Source organism: Pseudopipra pipra, chromosome Z, assembly GCF_036250125.1.
Source record: "Pseudopipra pipra isolate bDixPip1 chromosome Z, bDixPip1.hap1, whole genome shotgun sequence".
In the NCBI taxonomy this organism is placed as follows: domain Eukaryota; kingdom Metazoa; phylum Chordata; class Aves; order Passeriformes; family Pipridae; genus Pseudopipra; species Pseudopipra pipra.
Window position 1 is genome coordinate 69,361,471 of NC_087581.1, and position 21,305 is coordinate 69,382,775.

General features: G+C 43.7%; 1 protein-coding gene across 5 annotated transcripts in view; it reads right to left on the reverse strand.

Moving 5' to 3' along the window:
• PSD3 (pleckstrin and Sec7 domain containing 3) overlaps nt 1-21,305 on the reverse strand; it is a 113,521-nt gene that overhangs the window by 20,113 nt on the left and 72,103 nt on the right. For all 5 annotated transcript variants that reach the window (XM_064642316.1, XM_064642317.1, XM_064642319.1 and 2 more), the window contains 5 exons: nt 17,940-17,983; nt 9,696-9,889; nt 7,293-7,363; nt 1,089-1,246; nt 102-246 (listed from right to left, as the gene is read on the reverse strand). In XM_064642316.1, coding sequence (XP_064498386.1) covers nt 102-246; nt 1,089-1,246; nt 7,293-7,363; nt 9,696-9,889; nt 17,940-17,983 — 612 coding nt within the window. The remainder of the gene's footprint in view (nt 1-101; nt 247-1,088; nt 1,247-7,292; nt 7,364-9,695; nt 9,890-17,939; nt 17,984-21,305) is intronic.

Here is a 21,305-nt window from a genome sequence, read left to right on the forward strand (position 1 = left end):
GCTAGGGGCAACAGACATAAAACAATGACAAGGACCACCATCCAGTCTCCAGCCAGCGAGAGAAATCGTCATCACCTGCCCTCTACATAAGAACATCTCACCTGAGATAGCTTTGTTGTGGTGGCTGGCAGGAGCGGGCGACTGAACTTCTTCTGGGAGCCAATTGCCGCTGGGAACGGCGGTGCAGAGAAGACAGCAGCCACACAGTTAATCTTGTTGATCCAGGTCTGCATTTCTTCTTGGCTCCTGGGGAAGAAACACATATTAAGCACCTGTTGACTCAGTCTCCTCTACCTCCTTCCACCCCTTCCGTGGCATTTTAAAAGCAAGAGTAACCAGAACTGGACAAATCTTAAGGGTCTGCTTAGTCTTCTGGTCTATGTTTGCAAGCAGTTTAGTGACAGGTAGCTCAGCCACGGGCTGGCTTGTTGTTAGGCCCATACCTCACCCTAGCACACATCTTTTCCTAATCCAATCCAAATGACACAGGTGACAGAGCCAAACAATGCTATAGGATATACTCAGACATACATCCTAAGGTCTCAGTTGTGCAGGACATCACAGAGCTCCAGGATCTCTACATGGTCTTGGCAGAAAGGGGCTCATGTCAGAAGCAAAAGGTAGGTCATCTGTCCTGTCTGGGTATCAAAGCATGAAGAACTTAATCAAATCATTCTTGTATTAACTTTGTTTCTGACCACAGCGTATCTTCTAGAAAGACATCCAGCTAGGACCTGACGACATCAGGAGACAGGCGATCCAAGACTGCCTTTGGTCATTTGCTTCAATGATTAATCACCCTGACTGTTATAAGTTTGTTTCCAAATTGAATTTCCTGCAGCTTCAGCTTTCTAGCTGCTGCATCTTGTTATGACTTTCTCAGCTGGATTAAAAAGCCTTTTAAAACCTGATGTTTCTTTCTCATGCACTACATGTGCACTCTAATCGTATCACTACTGAATCTTATTTCTGGTCAAATAAACAGATTGAACCTCTTAAGCCTCTGCTTTAACCTGTCCGGGCAGGAATTTACCCCTCCTTCAGCATTGCTTTCTCTCCTCAATGGCTGGCATGAAGAGAGCACTTACTGGGCTTGGAAAAGCAGGACCCTCCAATCTGCTGTTTTAAGCTTGAGGACATTGGGCTTCTTCTCATAGTCTGTTGCCTTGGATGCCAGCGCATGGTGCACACTAACCGCGTTCTTCAGATCCTCCTCCGACAAAGCCTTTTCTGGCTTATATTCATCCTGCAGGAGTTAACAGGGGGAAAATGGCATCTTATTTCTGCACGTGCTACTCCTTTTTCCTCAACCTAGGGAAAAACCCTGTTCCACAGTTCACAAACAGCAATAAGGTATATGAACCGAATGCAACCTGACTTGAGCACTTGTGGTTTCTACTACCTTTGACACGTTTTCCTTTTTCTGTTTTTTTTTTTTTTTTTTTTTTTTTTTTTTGTTGTGGTTTTTTTGGGTTTTTTTTTTGTTTGGTTTTTTTTTGTTTTTGTTTTTTTTTGTTTTTGTTTTTTTATCTCTTTCTGAGGAAGAGAAGTAGTTTTGCTACCTGCTTGAAAGAAAGGGAGGTAAACAGGAAGTATCTGACTATCATAACAGTTGTGGACTACCTGTCTTCATTTCAGGAATCCTTCATAACCAGCTCCCACCTCCACTGCTCAGCTACTTGGGTTCTCAGCCTCCACTGCTTGATTTTAATTGTTCTCAAACAATACTTTGTATATATACAACTTTGTATTTTCTCCTAGGCAGCCCTTACACACTGAAGAAGCCTCCTGATCAGTCTGCACAAAGCAAATATAGCAAACTCCCTTAAATCTCTCTACTCAGAGTCCACAAATGGCAAGCACAGCTCTGTCCAGGGTTTTTGACACAGTAACAGTACCACTCCTAGCACCAAAAGACAAAAACGGGACTCAAACTTCTCTTGTGTTGCAAGCATCAGCCTGGAAGCAGTCTTTGATCTCCTGAGTGACAGAAGCTATATAAAGGCACAACCTCGGTCTAACCACAAGTTCTGTGTGAAGCTCTCATGACTATAAATGGCTTGGGAAAGCCAGGAGCTTTTTCAAGGAAAAGTCATCCGCCAGCAGTGCTGCGTCACTTTGTTTCTGAAGGACAAGCCAAAGCAGTCTGTAATTGACTCCATTTCTCCCTCTTAGTACATCACAGATATCAGTCTCACCTGAAACACACACCGATGTGACAGCTGCAAAACAGAGGAATAACTCCCTGCAGGCATAATAACTATTGATCCTCCACTTGAACACAAGTTACAAGATGAGGTTTAGGAGGAAACAGAGTGCAGGACACAGGGCGTGTGTGAGGATAGCAGTAGCTTCAACAGCCAGGGAGGCACCTGTCCTGAAGAGGAGCTGGTTAAGGTGCATGAATTCGTTTACAGGGCTTCTCTGGCAGCACACAGAACAGGACTGCAGCCAGAGGTTTCCACACTGCTGCCCAAGGTATCTGTGCTTTTGGACAAGACGGACTGGGGCTCTCCAGGATGAGTTTCAGTGGATGGGGCATCACCAACTGTGGTGACCACCTCTCAGGAGGCAGGACAAAGCATCCTGCTCCTCTGCCATGTCTCATCCTTCCTGACAGAGCTCCAGCTAGTGCAGGCCCAGAACCTGCCACTGCTGCTCAGACATTTCACATGAGGAGATGCAGCTATCCAGCAGTCCTGTCCCAGCACCACCTCCACCCAGGGCCAGACAACGGCAAAACACAACACAGGTCTGGTAAGCCCAGCAGAAAGACAGAGCACTACTGCACAGGTGACCAAAGGGCAGCCTTCAACCTAAACATCTGCAACATGAGGGGTGTTCAAGGGCTGGCAGTGGGCAAAGCCAAGTGTCCTTCCTCTCCCATAGCTTGAGACTCTGCAAGATTTGGAGGAATGTCTCTATCATGACGGATTTCATCTATGCCCACTTAGGGCATTCCCTAAACCTTTTTCAAGGAAGATCTGAGAATCCAGACTCTAGCCAAAAGACAATCACTGGAGGAGATTGTCCAAAGTTGGGCATATCTCCATCCTGAACATGGAAGAGGCAAGGCCCCAGGTCAAGCCCCTTTCTTTATGGGTTCAAAAGCTAATCTATTTCGTGGTAGTTTTGGGGGAAATGAATGGCTCCACTGTCCAGGGAGACTGGGAAAACTTCAGAGTCAGGAAGTGAACTCAGACAGGCCTCAGGAACATGATATTCTGTCTTTCCTCAAGTTACTGCCTAGAGACAGTGTCAGCTATCACCTAGCCTGTTGCTGCCCTGCTTCCTCTGTGACTTGCATCCAGTGTCCACAACCTGCTCTGGTGTCTAAACTGTTCCAGAAAAACACCACATTTGGGCAGCCCCAGAAGCAATCCTGGCTGAGAACCCCTTCTTTCCGACAGACAGTGCTCCCGATAATCCTTCCTAATCCCACCAGATCAGTTAGCTGAAATCTACCTTGACAGCTGGGGCTCTGCCAGCTTCTCCAAGGGCGCTGATCAGCATACCAGAAATGTCTCCATGTCATTGGCCAGTCCCAGAGCAAGCTATTAAGAACATGAACGTGCTGTCAAAATTCCTTCTCTAAAGCCTTCAACTCTTTACGACTGGTGGGGAATGCTATGGCAGCAGGAACATCCGTTTTCTCCTGTGCCACCAAGCACGTGCTGGTGTCAGCATGGAGGCTGAGCTGAAATGGAAGGCAGCTCTCTAAAGTTAGACCAAGACAGTGGCAAGAAATATATACAGAGCCAGAAAGGAATTGTGGCCGCTCTGTCAACTGAAGGCTGATGTGAGTGCTGCACACAATGGAATGGCATGCTGAATTCATCTTTCTCGAACTCCTGGAGAATGACTTTCCCACATCCTGCTGACCCACAGTCAGCATGTTTCTAAATCCATTTTTGATAGACCAGAGAATGACATTTGTCTTTTTATCAGTCAGTGTACCGTGGGTGGATTTCTCCACTCAGCTGCATGTGACAGCTGCAAAATTCTCTTTCAGAAAGTCTCGTCACCGAACACGTTACATCATTCCGGCCTTTCTCTATTTTTTTTTTTTTTTTTAATTTTTAATAGAGGAAATTTGAGAAAAGCTATATAAAAATACCCAGAAGCCTGTAACATTATGAAGTCACACATCTAAGAGAAAAGATGTCGTGAATCTCACAGAAGAGCCCGAACAAAACACGAAGGTTCCTGTCCAGCACTTCTTGCCCAGAAGCAATTTCTAGCAAGGAAGCGAGGTCAGCCTTATGTCCTCTTCTTGTAAACCTCCCTTCTGTATGCACATCACATCCCGTGCCAGTCTAGAGAACAGACATTCTGTCAAGCTCCTACTTTGCAATTTCCTGTTGCTATGAACAGAGGGCAGGAAATTAACCTTGGCCTGAGGATTCCCAGAGACAGGGATAACATCCTAAACATGTCAGACTTTTCATTTTATGTAATACTGCACAGACATGTTTAGTTGGCTAATTGTGATTGCTTCCACTGAGCCCCTCCGGTGCCCTCTGGGCTCACTAATCCACAAACCATCTCTCTTAAAGCACTCATTTGAAAACAAAACAATATGCAGCACAGGAATTAGCAGTGGAATAATTCCAGTGGGAAAAATAAACAATAAAAAATGTGGGCATGGAGACAAGACTGCCCAGAAAAACTCCCCAGTGAATCTCCATCGACCACCATTTACAAAACACTCTCATACAGGGACTTTTGATGGCAAAACAAGGAGAACCGGAATGTAAACAGAATGACAGCAGAATTGGGATCACACTGCCCACTGGGGGAATCACAGCTGCTACAAACAATTAATATTTATATTACAGTAGTGTCTTGAGGGAACAGCTGAGTTACAGATAAACAGAGAAAGCAATACTGCATAGGTGTGTACATGTGTTTATGTGTAGAGAGCACCTGAACAATGAGATTTCTCTCTGTCTTGCTTGAATAGCACTCAGTGCAATGAAACCACCATCACAGACATTATCTCCACAAAAATACAGAGAACAAGAGAGAGGAAAAATGCGTGTGTGCATGTGAATGCACCCTAGCCTACAGCACTCTTTAATCAAGAGACAAGACTACTGCCAGAGCTATGCACTTCCACAAAGAAATCAAGCTGCTCTAAAATACTCCCGAACCTTCTAGAATTACTATAATTTATATTAAAAAATGTACATTACGAAAGGAAACAACAGATCAGAAACTTTTACTATAACCACTTGGCCTAGCTCTTATTTTAAAACCCTGGCACCCTCACCTCAGCTCCCTAACAGAGCAAAGTCTATTTAAGTGCTGAAGCAAAGCCCTGGTGGACCTTCTGGAGCTGAAGAGAAACCAGAGGCTTTTTCACAGCTGCAGCATGTGGCTGAGTAGGGTTCAGAGGCACCCTGGGGAGGCTCACACCTGACCACTCCTGGAATGAGTTACTTCCCATCACACCCTTCTGTCAACCTTTGACAGTACCTAAGTAAAATCCTTGCTTGTCAGCGTGCTACAGCAAGATGGTTTCAGCGCAAATGTCTTCCCAGATCAAGTGGGAGAACACGGCTTTGCAGAGTACTGCCCTGTAATCACAGAATTCAAGTGCTTCGACAAGTGCAAAACACACAAGTAACAAACAAATAAGAACAAGAACTCCAACAATGCATTTCATTCCACAAAGATGCAGTCATATGTGAAATTACTCTCTTGCTCTTCAAAGCATGGAGAGTGAGAGTGGGGAGGGCAGTATTCTGTGGAAAATTTGCATGCCACATCAGCATCTCAATATTTTGTTAAACAGAAAGCATTTTAAACTAATATGCCAGTGAGACTCATAATAATATCTAATTAAGACTCTAAAACAGACAGTATCCTCAGTTCTTACCCTTGAAAGCTTATTAATCCCTCCTTAAACATCAAATAAGAAATTAATTAATGTATTACAAACAAGGAGCCTTCTTACTGCTTAGGGAACCATGCAGTCTTTTCAGGTGAACACTAAAGGTGACTTATTTGAGAAACTGAAGCAGGGGACTTCATTTCACCCAGGAAATGGCAAGTACAAAGGTCACTTTAGTAAAACCTGAACCTGCTGCCAGTAAGAGGACTTGGAATTCAGCAGACTTGGTTCTAGTCTCCTGCACTGGCTTTGAGCATATCACATCCATCTTTCAGCCCAAATCTTCCATCCTGACTGCAGGCTGTTTTCTCTGTTCCAGGATTTCAGCCCTCTCAAAAAGGTACTGCACCCAGAGCGTCCACCTTGCAAACCTCATGCTGTAATAATTTGATCCAAACCACTCTCTTTCTTCTCAGAGAATAGCCAGGTTGGTTCCAATGAAACCAGCAACTTCAGAAAGCCACAGCAAGGGAGGAGGAAATGTACTTGCAGTATGCAGTTGCACTCCTGACAGCTGCAAAACGTGGTGGAAATGTAAAACAGCTTTCGAAGAAGCATGCTTCTGCAATACAGAGCAGTCTGGACAAGCAGCACCTATTTCATGAATATTTCATCTACACTGGGGGGCAAAAAGCCTTAGCAACCTACTTAGTCGCTACCATTTATTTGATTTTGACAGCTCTCAGTCATATTTTGCATTTTATGTTCCAACAGTATAGTTAAAAATGTACTGTAATAAATTTAAGCTTGTGACAAAAGGCTTGGAGGGTTTCATTTGACTTTTTTTTTTTTAGACTTCTTGCTGTCAGGAAGCACATTTTGTTAGAAACCAGTCTCTTCTTGCTTTGGCAAAAAAAAAAAAAAGTATCCTTTTATCCTTCAGTTTTGCAATGGAACAGAAGCTGCAGATTCCTACCAAGGCCAAGCTGTTGTTCAATTGCTTTGCAGCTGGTCTTGCAGGCACTGCAGTGAAGTATACTATGAAAAGGTGAGAAAGGAGGACAACCTTACAGAAGGGGAAGTCATACATATGAAATGCAAAGTTAAAAGCACCCTAGAGGAATCTGTGCAAGACACAGAGAGATGAGGCTGCCTTTCCTGGTGAAGCTGTCTATTTTTTTCAGCCGCAAGAGACAGCAACGGGACAGCAATGGAACAGATAGGGTGCACGTGTGGATGGGACAGTGGAACTGCACTTGAAATTGTGAAAAGGGAGAGGGGTGTCAACGAAAGGATTCATGCCTGAATGTGTGTGTAAACAGGGTGCAGGGTAGAGAGATCAGCTACGCTGTGAGTCGGAGGGAAAGGAGCCTGGAGGTGGGTTGAGAGAGTGGAGAGGATGCCTGCTGCTTTATCCCTCTTTAATTAGTTTTCAAAAGACAGTGATTTCCCCTACCTTCTGCAAGTACAGGACGGTTCCCTTCAACACAGCATAAAAGGTTTTCCAGCCTCGCTTTCCCCGGGGAGCTGCAAAGAAAACAAATGAAAACCCATTTAACTCAGATCCATTTTTACACTTTTTCTAGGCAACAGGAGAGCTACATTAGTCCTGTGTTAAACCTCCTTTGTACTATCCTTTTCAAAGGACAATGCAACTTAGCACAGTGCCTGCACATACCTGCTGTGAGGGAGAGTAATACAACAACCCTGACAACAGCCCTGGACTGGATCAGAAAGGGAACAACAGCACTGCAGAAAGAAGGCCACAGAGATCCAGTCTTTGTGTACTTGCAGGTAGGCAGACACTGCCCCTACACAGCTAGGTCTGAGTGCTGCACTGTGGTACTTTTCAGAAAGAAACACTCTTTCTCCACGTCACAGTAGGCTGGCTGGCACTGCTCAGGACCTACGGGACACTGCTCAGAAAGCAGTGTCTCTCAAGAGCATCCTTTGCCTTACTGGTGCTGCACACCCAAGTTGGCATTTAGAAAGGAGAAGGGTGCCAAACAGAATCCTAAGGGAAAACACCCCACCCCTCAAGAAACCTAAAGTCAGTTACAGGTTGAAGAACATAACAGAGACAACATATCCAGCCCATGATTTCCTAGAAAAAAACAGTAGGGGAAAAAAAATTTCAGCACGAAAGCTGAAGGATCCGGTTTGAAATTCAGCCACAACAGAGGGAGAGAAGAAGGCACAGTTGTATGGTCACAGTGCCAGAGACCAGAAGCCTGCAGCTAAGCTCTCTCTCCACCAAGCACACACCAGCATCCAGATATATACATACCACTGCCCTTACACTGAAACTAATAACCCGTGCACAACTAAAGTGTGATACTCAGAAAGGCATCCCACTCTGATCTGAAGAAAGCAAGTGATGATGAAGAGGTTACAGGTCCCTTGCTCCAGAGGTTAATAATTCTCATTTTGTATAACAGACCTTATTTCTAATTGCCATTTGCTCAGCTCAGCTTCCAGGCATAGGCCCCTCTTACATTCCTCTCCTCTAAGTGCCTAAGTGCTTTAGCCCTCCATACTCCTTTCCTGAGAAAAACATACAAGCATTCCAGTACATCACTTCCTTAAAAATCCTGCACAAGCTGATCTCTGCCCTCCAACAGCTCTATTAGGAAATGGAATATGAAAAGGTCTAACTAGCTTTAAAAAAAAATTTTTGTTTTGTTTTATTTGCCACTAGAAAGCCAGGATGCAACCTTTTTGAGAGCTTCACGACAATGAGACAGACCTCTGAGTTGTACAAGAGCTTCTGAAAACATGGCCTTAATTACATTACTCATAAAAGGGTTATGCCCAAAATGAGCAGTTCTGATACCTATAATTAAAGAAATCATTTAATAAAGGCAACTAGATACAATTACTTATTAAGGTTAAATAAACAGACGTTTAATAAAGAGGAATCTATTCAGAGCATCCAGTCATCACAAAGAATGAGGTCAGCTTGATTTTGACATGTCTGTCTGGATTTAGTTGTCCAGCTGTCAGCTTCCATCTTGAAAACGCCGACCTCCAACTGTACCCTCTAAAGTATACTAGCAAAACATGGGAACACCAAAGAGCCCAACAATGTGAACCATGAGCAGGCAATCATCAACCATTATCAGGGAAAATACAGATGCTCTGAGTAACCATGTTGTTTCCAATACCAACAGAAAACAAATGAAGACACTCAAGGAACAAAACACACACAGGTGAATCAGAGGCCCTCAGAAATTAGTGCACCACCAAACAGAAGTACTAAAAGAAGGAAAGAGGATAATTAAAGTAAGAGACGCAGCAGGATTATTACAAGAAAGGGGCAGAGAGGAACTGCATGGTAAAAAGCTGGCTGCTGCCAAAAGCTGCTGCACTTCATTGGGTGTCTGACTCAAGGCTGGGAAGGGAGTGGTTACAGCATCTTCCAAGTAGAGGTAAAGAACTGCCCTCCTTTAAAGACAGACCCAGAAGGGAGGGGAGATTTGGAACGAACTGGTGTCACGTAAGGAAACGGAGAATCACCAAATTACTGTGGAACAGCTACTGTAATTCACTTGAAATTGTTTTCCCTTCTGTAAACCACGATATTAATTTTCTTTTAGCGCAAAAAATTCACATTGCTTTGCTGTATCACATTACTTATTACGCTCATGCATTAGAGCTGCTGCAAATGGGACTAAGCATTGTAAATCCTGGTCTAACAGTGAGAGTGTGATAATCCAATTGCTGTGTTGTTTGTTATTGCTTCAATTTCCCCTAATGAAGCAGCAGCACTATTTGCCTTGAGAAGCACATGGGCTCATTGGTAAGCAGCACTGTGTAGACATAATAAGAAAATAACATGTTAAGAGTGAAAAATACTCACTTTTCTTTCCATCCATATCAGCATGGATTTTCCGAGCCAGAAATCCAGTTTTATACACAGCAGCATTGGGGTCATGAGGGATGTCCAGGAAAGGGTTATTTGAGTTGCCAATTCGACTGACAGCCTTTGTCTGGCTCCCATTATCCTTTTCATCTGTACCATCGGAGTGAGACTTTTTTTTCTCTTCTTCATCCCTTAAAAAGCAGTGAAAATTAAGCATAAACTATGGACTGACCAGCAAAGTTTCATTTCAGCAATTCTTGAATGCTCCTTGTCAAAACATACCTCCCTCTTTATAGGGGGCCTTTTTTATAGAAAAGCCTAAATACATGTTATATAAACGTGGTTGTATTATAGCAAAGCTTCAGGTCACCTTCTTCACCAGCACAGGACACAGAAGCCAGATTTTCAATAAAGCCCAAGTTTCCATAACAGTCTCAAAAGATAAGACTTCAAGAGTGTTCTGTGTCCTCCCACATCACCTATTTTTAATTCCACTTATCTGAGTGCTAAAATGGGAAATATTTGCCTGCTGGGCTCTCCTGAAAATTCTCCAATTTCTTCATGAGTTCATATGTAGATGAAAAGAATTAGATTACTGCAGATCACTGTGGCTTACCCATTAACTTAGTATATGAAATACAGACTCTACCTCCTTTTCTTTATTTTCCTCTACAGACTAGCATAAAAGTAGTAATTTAAAAATAACAACTACTCTAGGTGAACTACATTATCTGTATTTTGGAAACAAAATGCTGCTCAAAATGTTACTTATGAGGGCAATGTATTCAACATAGCTCTTGGGGACAATAATGCACCAAGTTACAGGCACCACCTGACTAATAAATGCCTTTTTGCTCGTCACAGGCAAAGGCTAAAAAGGACTCAACAACACAGAAAACAAAGGGTGTCAATCACAGGAGTAGGACAATGGTTTTCAGAGAACAGGCCACTGAACATAGGTGGATGGTGTATCTGGAGGAACCACAGCTAGTGTCAGATTACAGAGCAGCCCTTCTTCCTTCTGAGTCCTTTGAAGTCCACGTACCAATTTACTAGGAAATGTGTATCGTGGAGGATGAAGGCTGTAATTGGAAAGTCATGGCAGCAATGCTTCTCCTAAGACCAGTATCTGATTGAAAAAAAATATTATTATCATTTGAGCATAATGGTGGCTCATACTGACAACCTGCTGGGGGTGGGCTTCAGGCTGCTGTATATCTCACTGGACACGGAAAATTAGCAGAGAGAGCAAACTCGGGCAGACCTTCCAACCACATGTACGTGTTCAAAGGCACGTATTAAATGAGGATTAGCAAGGCATATGTTGATCCAGAAGCTCCTTTAGGAACACTCTGCTACCATGTCTACTTATGGGAAGGGCCATTCAAAGAAATGTCCTCCGAGAACTGCAGGCTAGAGGAACAATCTTTGTTATTCTGAACTCTGCTGAAATGGAGGCTCAGGGGAGACCCCATTACTCTCTACAACTTCCTGAAGGCAGGCTGTAGCAAGGTGGGGCTCAGTCTCTTCTCCCAGGCAACTAGCAACAGGACAGCAGGACATTGCCTCAAGCTGCCCCAGGGGAGGTTGAGGTTGGACATCAGGAGGAATTTTTTCATTGAAAGGGTGGTTAAGCACTGGAATGGACTGCCCAGGAAACTGGAGGTGTTCAAGAAATGACTGGACATGGCACCTACTGCTATGGTCTAGCTGACAAGGTGGTGTTCGGTCAAAAGTTTGACTTGATCTTAGAGGTCTTTTCTGAACTAGATGATTCCAAATGAAATGATTCTATGATTCTATGAAATGGTCTTCTGGGGAATAATTTAGTCTAAGGGGATAAAAGTACATTAGACCGGACAATAAGAAAACCAAATCCAGAAACACAGAGGCTGCATCAGTGAACTCCGCAGTACCAGGGTATGTTCCCAAGCATTTGACTTTGATCACCTCATATTAATTTATGCTTGGCATAGTCTCAGCCCAGCGTACTCCCAGACACCATTCAGGAATCAGAACGATCAAGGACCACCCTAAGAAGGACCATCCTAACAGGCAGGGAGGAAACAAGTATCTCCTTTCAGAGAATACAACTTTTCAACAGTGTGGATACAGATGCTACACATTGACATTTGTCCCCAGAGTCACACAAAGGTGCTAGACACTTGATTTAATTGTAGAGATATAGTCAAGGAGGTGCACCATAACTTCATGGTGTTGTCTTGCAAGGTCTCCTGATTAAGGGGAGCAAAACTTTCACTGCAAGACCTGATTCCTGCAAGGGAGAGTAGTCCTTGCATCTTTTAGCCTATTGATGTGTGCTCGCCCACTCCAGAACAGAAAGTTCTGCAAAACTTTTCACTGGTCAAAGCAGTAAAGGACTTCTTCATGCATGCTTTGGTTGAAGCCCTCTCCCAATTAAGAAAGTGTAGGCATTTCTGACAATTTTGTTTGCCCCCACCCTTCCTGTGTCTACTACACTCACAAGCTGCTGGCAAACCTGAATCATCATGTGACATGTGTTTCTTAGATATATGTCCATTTCAGGAGCAAATTCTCTCAACACAAGTCTGTGGCACTTAATCCAGACTAAAATCTCTCAAAGGGCATAAGTACTCAGGCTGATTTGTCACACAGAAGTGCCTTGTGAATTCTGGGATCTCAGCCAAGGACACAGTGGATTTCTCCTTGTCAGCAGAGACCTACTGCAGTAAAAGGCTTAACATTTTTTTTGGAATAAGCTCTCTCCTTTGAGCTATGGGAGAGAATTATTGTATACTGATCAACTGTCCTGTTGGAATACACCAATGCCCTTAATCAAGCAGCCCCAGGTGGTGTGATGAGCAACCCTGGACAATCTTGGACACCACTAAGTGCTGGGAGCAGCGCTCTTAAACTCAGCACCTCTGGGACAGCTAATAAAACATGAATTCTTCAAAAGACAAGGTGGACAAAGACAAAGTAGCATCTGTTGTCAAGACTGCTGGTAGCATTGAACAAACCTTTAATTGGTCCTTTGATCTACCATGAAAATGGGACATCCTTGAGACTCAGAAGATTCAGGCATTTCTGAGAGCTGCGTGCTCTGACAACACGCACGAGGTCAAGATGCGCAAGTCAGTCTGCAGTGACCAGAGGAGCTAGAGAGGCAGGAAGGACTCATTACAAACAAGAAATGTATGAAACCCAGAGGATCTGGGATTCATTTTTTCAAATACTCCATGTTGGTTCAGTGGTCAGGCATAAGAAGAATGCAGGACGATTGGGAGGACTGTCAAAATAGCAAAAAAGTTCAGCTATTAGCCTATGCTCAGGTGTCCTCCAAAGTTAGCTGAGTAGATAAATCCTGGATACTCTTTACCAAGGATGTAACAATTCGAGCTTACTGCTCACAAGCCTTTAGGGTACACTTGCAAGGAAGAACTAACAAAATTCAGCAGGCCTCTGGGTACATGAACCTGAAAACTGATCTTTGTTTGAAACCCTGGCCTGTGGGGGATCTGCCTACCTCCCCACCCTCAGATGCCTCTCACCAACCATTCAAGCCCCGTAACATCCCCAGCGTGAGGGCAAGAGTCAGTGGGTGGGGTCTCTGTGCAGGCATGTTCAGACTCATGGGTGGGATGTAGTGTCACACAGGCATAGCTCAGGTCCTTTTTAAGGGCAGGACTGGTGCCTCTCCTTTCTATTTCATATAGAAACTAGCATAATCCTGCTGCCTTTGGCAAAAAAAACCCCACGATGGGTCCAACACACCTTTCAGTAGCCAAACATCATCATGAAGGTCCACTTAGGTTTGCAGAAGTCTTAAGAGATTTTCTGCCTTTGATCAGCAGAGGAAGATCATTCCCGGCTCTGGGTCTGGAATCAATTCCTCTGGTGACCCCTTTGTGATGACTGGAAGGGGTTGGGGTTGATAGCTGTGAAACCTCTTGCAGGTCCCACTTTCTATCCACAGGAAATGGGACCTACAGTGTCTCTGTTCTGCAGGGTACCGGGGACAAGAAAAGACCTCAATACTCTGCTTATGGCACATGTTATTTGCAATTTGCTCCCAAAACAAGGAGCTTGAGTTCCACCTCCCTAAGCCTGTCTCTTTGGAAAAGGACCTGCAGGCAGAGCAGCAACCAGCACTCTGGCTGCCCATGAGAACCAGCAGACCAAAGCCAGGATCTGCTTGCTCTATCACTCCAAGTCAGAGCATTGAAACAGCAATGTTTTCCTTTCCAAACACATGATTGCTGACAAGTAGAAAGAGTTTGCCTCTTATTCTTAAACACACAGATTTTAAAAACTTAAAAATCCAGACATTGCCATTCCAGTGAAAAAATATATTTTTTGCCTCTCCCCAGAAAGACCCTATGCAAGGAAGTCCCATTTTTGTATTCTGGGAGAAAAGCACCATCCAGTTCTCTCAGTAAGAAAAATATTACTGTATTCTCTGTGGTCTGATTTGAGGGTCTGCCTTGGAAAACCTTGGAGTCACTATGCCAGAAAGATGGAGTCAAGCCCTTAATTTTTAAAAAGCTGCTTTGTCTCTGCATTTGTTCAAATAGCCAACTGACATGGTGTGGCAAAAGGTTGGGTTCATTAACTTAAAAATTTTAATTGAAAAGCAATTCAGATTTGTAACATATGCATCTGTGGAATTGATAGCATCTGTATCAGGAAAGTGACTTGAAAGAAGTTTTGGCAATTTGGAGGGAAGAAAGGAGACCCGAGTGATTACCACCTGCCCCCCCACTAAAGCAAAAAAAGAAGCTGCAAACAGGAAACATCCTCGAACTTGGGAGACAAAGAGTTAATTACAATGGGGAGAAGTTTCTCAGTTTGACCTAGAAAAAGGTGAGCTTCAGCACAGATGTCTTTATAACCACCTTGATCTCAGCATCACAGTTTGATTTGGCAGTGTCCCTTTTCCACTATCACTATCTCAATGACCTGTTTTGTTTTGGCTGAAAGGAGATAATTTTTCACTGCAGTCCAGAAAAACAAAAAAGAATACACCATGTCCATGTCTAAACTTCTCTGGAAAAAAAACTTTACCATCAACTAGCTAAAAATCAAGTAATTCTCCTGAAAACTATACTGTTCTGCTGTGAGAAATCTTTTGGGATACAGCTGGCTCAAATGCAGCCATTTGGCTTTAGCAATTTTGTAAGCAGTGCTTTGGGATTTTCTATGTTAATTCTAGATCACCTATTTTAGGATGATGATTTTATTATTCCTATCACCTTCAACAGGAAACAGACATAGTATTACAAACAATGGAGAACAGTAGTGTTCACCACCACATTTCCATGTAAACATCATGCAGACAGAACATATTTAGCTCTGGCATCTTTATAATCAAATTGATTTTTCTCTTCCAGTTTAAAGATGATAATGCTCAGTGTGAAAACAAAAGGATGAGAAACATCTACAAAACTTGGGATACAGTATTATGGACAATGAGACTGAAGGGATGTTAGGAGGCTGGCCAATCCATCTCTAAGGCTGGATCCACTCTTCCTAACCCATTCCAGACAGAATAACCAGTTCACAAAAACCTCCGATGAAGGCTCTTCTGTAGCTCATCCAGGCAAACCTGTGCCCTGGTTTAAAAGGCTTATTGCTAGCAAGCTTCTCTAAAGGTCGATCCCAAACTTCCCTTGCTTCAAATTTAAGCCCATCCACAATGGATGTGAAGAATAATTCGCACCTTTGGGACGTGCAGTGCGGAGTAGAAGTGTGCTTTCACCAGTTCAGGGTAAATTCCAGGTCAGATCTCTTTATTTTACAGATCATGGTATGTGATTCACTTTTAACTTTGTGGAGAACTTGAGCCTGGCACTACTGCAGAAAAAGAACAGTAATACAGTTCTCTCTTCAGAGCTGTACTTGTGCTTTCCTGTTCATAAAGGGTAAATGAATACTCCTATTGAAAGTCTCTGAAGCACATCTGCTAAGGTGCCACTTTTCTTGACTACAAAATTGGAGTCAATGGTAGCCTTTTCTTTGCATGGGCTTTGGATCAGACTATAATTCTACTGGAAATGCAGAGCAAAGCATTTAGGATGATGATACGCCTAGCTCACAACTAGTAAGATAAGAACCAAGGTAGCAATCTTTCCCCCTCTTCTGTATCACCATTACCCTCCCCTGCCTATGGACTTATTGATAGCCACTAATCCACCAAATAATATATTTCCAGAGCAGCTCTTAAACCTGTGTTTAGCTTGTAAGAGTCTTAGATCCTCAAAGGGATTCTGGCTGGAGGAAAGGCATTCCTTCAAAATGCCAGCACTGCAAGGGAGTTTATACTGGGTTTTGCAGACTTATCTTTACCTCTGACTTACCTCTCACTTCTTCCCCTGCCAAGTGCATCAGGGAAGCAAAAGAATAATCTTTGGAAGGGAGAGTGGACCTTCCTCAATCCCATCACAGCAAAACTGACCATGTTTCCTTCCTATTCAGGTCACAACAGCAGAGCAAGAGAGTTATGTGCCTCCTCCCTCTAGCTCAGGCAGCCACAGGGCTCCTTGGGGTTATTACTTTACACCAATTACATCCCTCTGTAAAAGTGAGGAGAAACATCTTCACACTCCCTCTTTCAGCTAGTACTCTCAGCTCTAGAGGTAAAGGCACAGTCTCTTTGACCATGCCCAGAATGAGTTTTGTTTCTCATCATGGAAAGTAATTGTCACATTAGTCCCAGCCATCTGTCAGTCTCAGACAGGAACAGACAACTGGCCTCTTTGAGCATTCCACTGCGAGAAGGTGACTTTATACCTACCCAAAGTCTTATTTAAGGAAGAGTCTGAATTCTTCCTCTTCCAGCCTGCTTGCAATTTTCCCCCAAATAAGGGACATGGACTAGACTACGTAAATGCCAAAGCAGTTACCACCTGTACAAGAGAAAGCGATCTCATAAATCACCTTGACTGAAGTTCATGGGACCAGAGCCAGTCATGAGCCAGTTCCCACCTGGAGGCTGCCCAAGCGTATTAGACACGGTATGGTTTCCTGGCAAGAACTGGAGGAAAATTCTGACATCAAGAAAGTCACACAATGGATTCTGTTGGGTCTAAAGTACCTGTGACAGGGTCTGGCAAACAGCTCTGATGTGACGTGGATGATTCACACGGCGTGTTCCAGGTCCAAGACACAGCCTGGGAAAATGTCTCCCACCATGATTTTTATGATGCTCATCAGAGATGGCACTTTTTGCTGATCCCCTTAGCAGCACACCTTCTTTACTATTCTGACATTGCCTAACAAACATCTGAACTGGGACTGCAATCCCGGTTGGAACCAGCAGCCCTTTTTAAGCGAGGCTGCACACCTTGACAAGAAACTCATTTGCAGATCATGAACTTAAAACAAGGAAGAGTGGAAGCCAATTGGCCTGCAAGACCTATGGCTGCTGCTACGACTTCTAGCACAAAAGGTGCAGCAGCATGCACTCTAAACATATATTATTCCCAAGAAGGTGAGGTTTCAGATATGTAAATATGTGCAGGGAAATATTTTGTACAGGCAAAATAGATAGAAAACAGCATTCTTCTATTTTACACCAAAATCCATTGTTCTGCAAGTGGCAAGATCCAAAGGAGACCCTTCTACTCTTTGCTGGCATAACTAGACCACATGAAACCTGAGCACAGGGAAATGTCAATTTAACACAATCTGAAATGGAAGCTTTTGCTTGTCTGCAGTATTTCCACAGTTAACAAGTGTTTGCCCGTCAAAAGCAGGTAAGGATTGGGGGTGATATCAGACTTTGTCCAATTTATCATCTTTCATATTAGGCTGTTGTCAAGTTATCCATAGTTAATCAGGAGACAAACGAAGACAATAAACCAACAGCAGGAAACTCAATCCAAGACGTGTGTTTCTATTCAGCGGTTCTGACACAATGTACAGAAAGATAAAGGGAGAAGTCAACTTCTGTTTTATTTATGCAGTCATAGAACAACAGAGGATTTAATTTCTCTCTTTTCAGGCTGAAGTTTCCTACTAAATGAAATGCCCTCTTTCCTTACAAATGTAGTTGGCTCCTATCATTAACTACTCCCCTTGCTGGAGAAACAGATGAGGCTGAATTGCCAGGTCATTCATTAACAGAAAATCAAACTCATTATGTACACTGGCTATCTTCTACAGGCTTTGGAGCCCACACAGATGGTGTCATAGGAGGTATAAACAGATTACTATACAGGTACTATTTTTAAACTCCTAATTTCTACACAGTATACTTACACTGCCCATTCCAGCTTCTCATTCTTGATTGAATTGTAGAGGGCCTGTAAAGGGAGAGAAATGAGATGGAATTATTGCTTGACCCTTATCACACATGAATGCATTGAGGAAATATACACATATGTTGAGGAAAGGTACCCAACTAATATCAGCAAGCAAGCTGCCTCTGGACCAAGAAAGTACCATATCTGCTCACAGGAATGCAAAAATGTGGAGCAGAAATCTCACCTGTGGAAAATATCCTAAATGCAGGTTTTGAGACTACAGTCATTTCCTCAAGCAGGTTTTTGGGGTTCGTGGTCTGTGCCTTCTTAAAATAGGAGAATCACAGAATGGCCTGGGTTGGAAGGGACCTTAAAGATCATCTACTTCCAACACCCCTCCCATGGACAGAGACACCTTTCACCAGACCAAGTTGCTCAGAGCTCCATCCAACCTGGCCTTGAACACTTCCAGGGATGGGGTATCCACAATTTCTTTGGGCAATCTGTTCCAGTGCCTCACTAACCTCACAGTAACGAATTTTTTCCTAATATCTAATCTAAACATGCTCTCAGTTTGAAGCCATTCCCCCTTGTCCTGTCACTACATGCTCCTGTAAAAAGTACTTGTAAGCTCCCTTCAGGTACTGGAAGGCTGCAATTAGGTCACCCCAAAGCCTCTTCTTTTCCAGGCTGAACAATCCCAGTTCTCTCAGCCTTTCCTCATAGGAGAGGTGATCCATCCCTCTCCTCATCTTGCTGGCCCTCCTCTGGATTTGCTCCAACAGGACCACGTCCTTCCTGTGCTGAGGGCCCCAGAGTTGGATGCAGTGCTCCAGATGGGGACTCAGCAAAGCAGAGGGGCAGAATTCCCTTCTTTGCCCTGCTGGCCACGCTGCTTTTGATGCAGCCCAGGACACAATTGGCTTTCTGAGCTGTGAGTGCCCATTGCTGGGTCATGTCCAGCCTCTCACCCACCAGCACCCCTGGGTCCTTCTCAGCAGGGCTGCTCTCAATCTGTTCATCCCCAGCCTGTGCTGATACTGGGGGTTGCCCTGACTCAAGTGCAGCACTGTGAACTTGGTCTTTTTAAACCTCATGAAATTCCTATGGGCCCACTTCTTGAACTTGTTCAGGTCCCTCTGGATGGCATCCTGTGCTTCTGATGTGTCAACTGCATCAGTCAGCTTGGTGTCATCTGCAAATCTGCTGAGGCTCCACTCAGTCCCTTTGTCTATGTCATTAATGAAGACATTATAACACTGGTGCCAATACGGACCCCTGAGGGAAACCACTTGTCACTGATGTCCATTGGGACTCAAGAAACATTGACCACCACACTCCAGATATGATCGTCCAATCACTTTCATATCCAACAGTCCTTGAAATTCAAGGTTCAACTTAATTTCTGACACTCAGTGAGACCTTTTTGTCATTTACTGTAATGGGGGCCAAGATTTCACCCTATCGACTTGCCTGTGAAAACCTGCTAAGGAGCTCTGTACCAAATGCAAACAGCCAAAGGGCATTTCTGCCAGTTTGCAGGCATTTTGCTTAATTTTCAGATGAGGCCTATCAAGAGATTTTAAGACCACTGTGCAGGAAGAAAGCAAAAGAAAAAGCTAGTATTTCTCCTACCATGTTGCCAGCAGTCCAGCAGAATTAGACACACCTCCATTTTTCTACACAAGCTGATGCTGATGCTGGTTGCCTGGGGTCACTCAGTTTTTTTTATTAGATGCCACTATGTTTCTTAACTATTTGGCCAAAGCCCCCCTCTTATTCTTTGACTCATTCTTATCTTCCTACTGTGATCAAAATATCTCTTACATTTTGAGCCAGAAAACTACTTCAAATAAAAGGGGTAGTGGCTGCATACTTTCCCCAGTTGCTGCCCCATTTTTTCAGAAGTAGCATTTTTTTCCCCCAGCTGGCTGAATGAATTTTTGAAACAGCAAAAACCTGGCTCGAGGAAATACAGTTGTTGCTCTATGGCCCAAATGCCTACAATATTGGGTCACAACCTCTGAAAATGAACACCTGCTCTGTGCAGTACTGCATTTTATGAGATTTCACCACTAGGAGACTCTCCAGGGATCACTGCAGCCAAAGAGCAGGACACACGAAAGCAGAAGTCCAGATTGATACAGGAACAACAAATGCCCCAGGCTTCTGCCTCGTGAAATGTGACATGTGTTTGTCCCAATCTCTACTAATAAGTCAGATTCCCTCTTCCTTCTTTAGGGAGTAACAGACACTAACCCAGTCATATGGCACACGTTTGACAAAGGACACCGTCTCCATCAAACATAGCCTGTCAGAAAGTCTCTGCTATTTACAAAACAGAAAAAAAATCCTAGGGAGTATCCACAGCCTGGGCAGCTGTGTACAGGGCATATTTGGTGTGTCTACCGAGCATGTTCACGGAGACCTCAGCAAGGAGACCTCTCAAGGAATGCAGACACATGAGTTCTCATGCCTGTCCTCCAACCTACATCTCTGGCAGAGACTGCTACCAGGCTGCACACCTGATTCTGGACTCACCAGCCTTTTAGAGCTGTTTTATGTCCCTTCTCCAAAACAGTTTATGCTTTAACACTTTCCTGCTGTCTACTGGGCACTCACATGTTCCAGAGAAGTGAAATTTCCCCCTGCCATGTTTTGCAGCCAGCAGCGGACGTGTACAGCACAGCACCTGCTCTACCATTTATTTGATGGCTGTTCCCCAAGGCCCTGATTCAGACAGCAGCTCTTTTCAGCAGACATTTCTCCAGGGTATGACTAAATCAAACAAACTCTGAGACAAGCACCTAAATGCTTCACAAGCTGATCAGAGATTATGGCGTGGTCATGACTTTCACTGTACTTAACTGGTTGCAAGAACAGCTTTTATTAACTCATGTTTTCTCTCTGGGAGATGAAAAAAAAGGAAAAAACACTCTTACAGTTCTACAACAATCACCATGTCTTACCTGCTAGCCTGGGAAGTGCTTGGAAAATTAACTGTGCAAGCCAGAAAATGGGAGGCTCAACCACAGCAGGGAATGCTAGAATCAATACTGTGTGGGTCTCATCTTCCAAGCTGGACTGATACCACTTGGAAAGGGGAAAGATTTTCTATATCTTTTGGCACCCAAGGCTACTATAGCCAGGATCCAAATCCCAACATATCAGCCACTCAGCAGTGTCTGACTTCAACTCTTTGACTTTTTAGTTCTATTACCCAGAATGCAAAGACATACTCCTTAACAGCTTACATCTTTCCTCTTTCTCATAATTGCTGATCTCTTGGTCCACCACACCTGAGGCCCAGTATTGCTGTTAGCTTCTTGGAGAAACAAATGCAGTTTTGAAGGCAGAATAAAAGAAATTGCTGCATAAAACA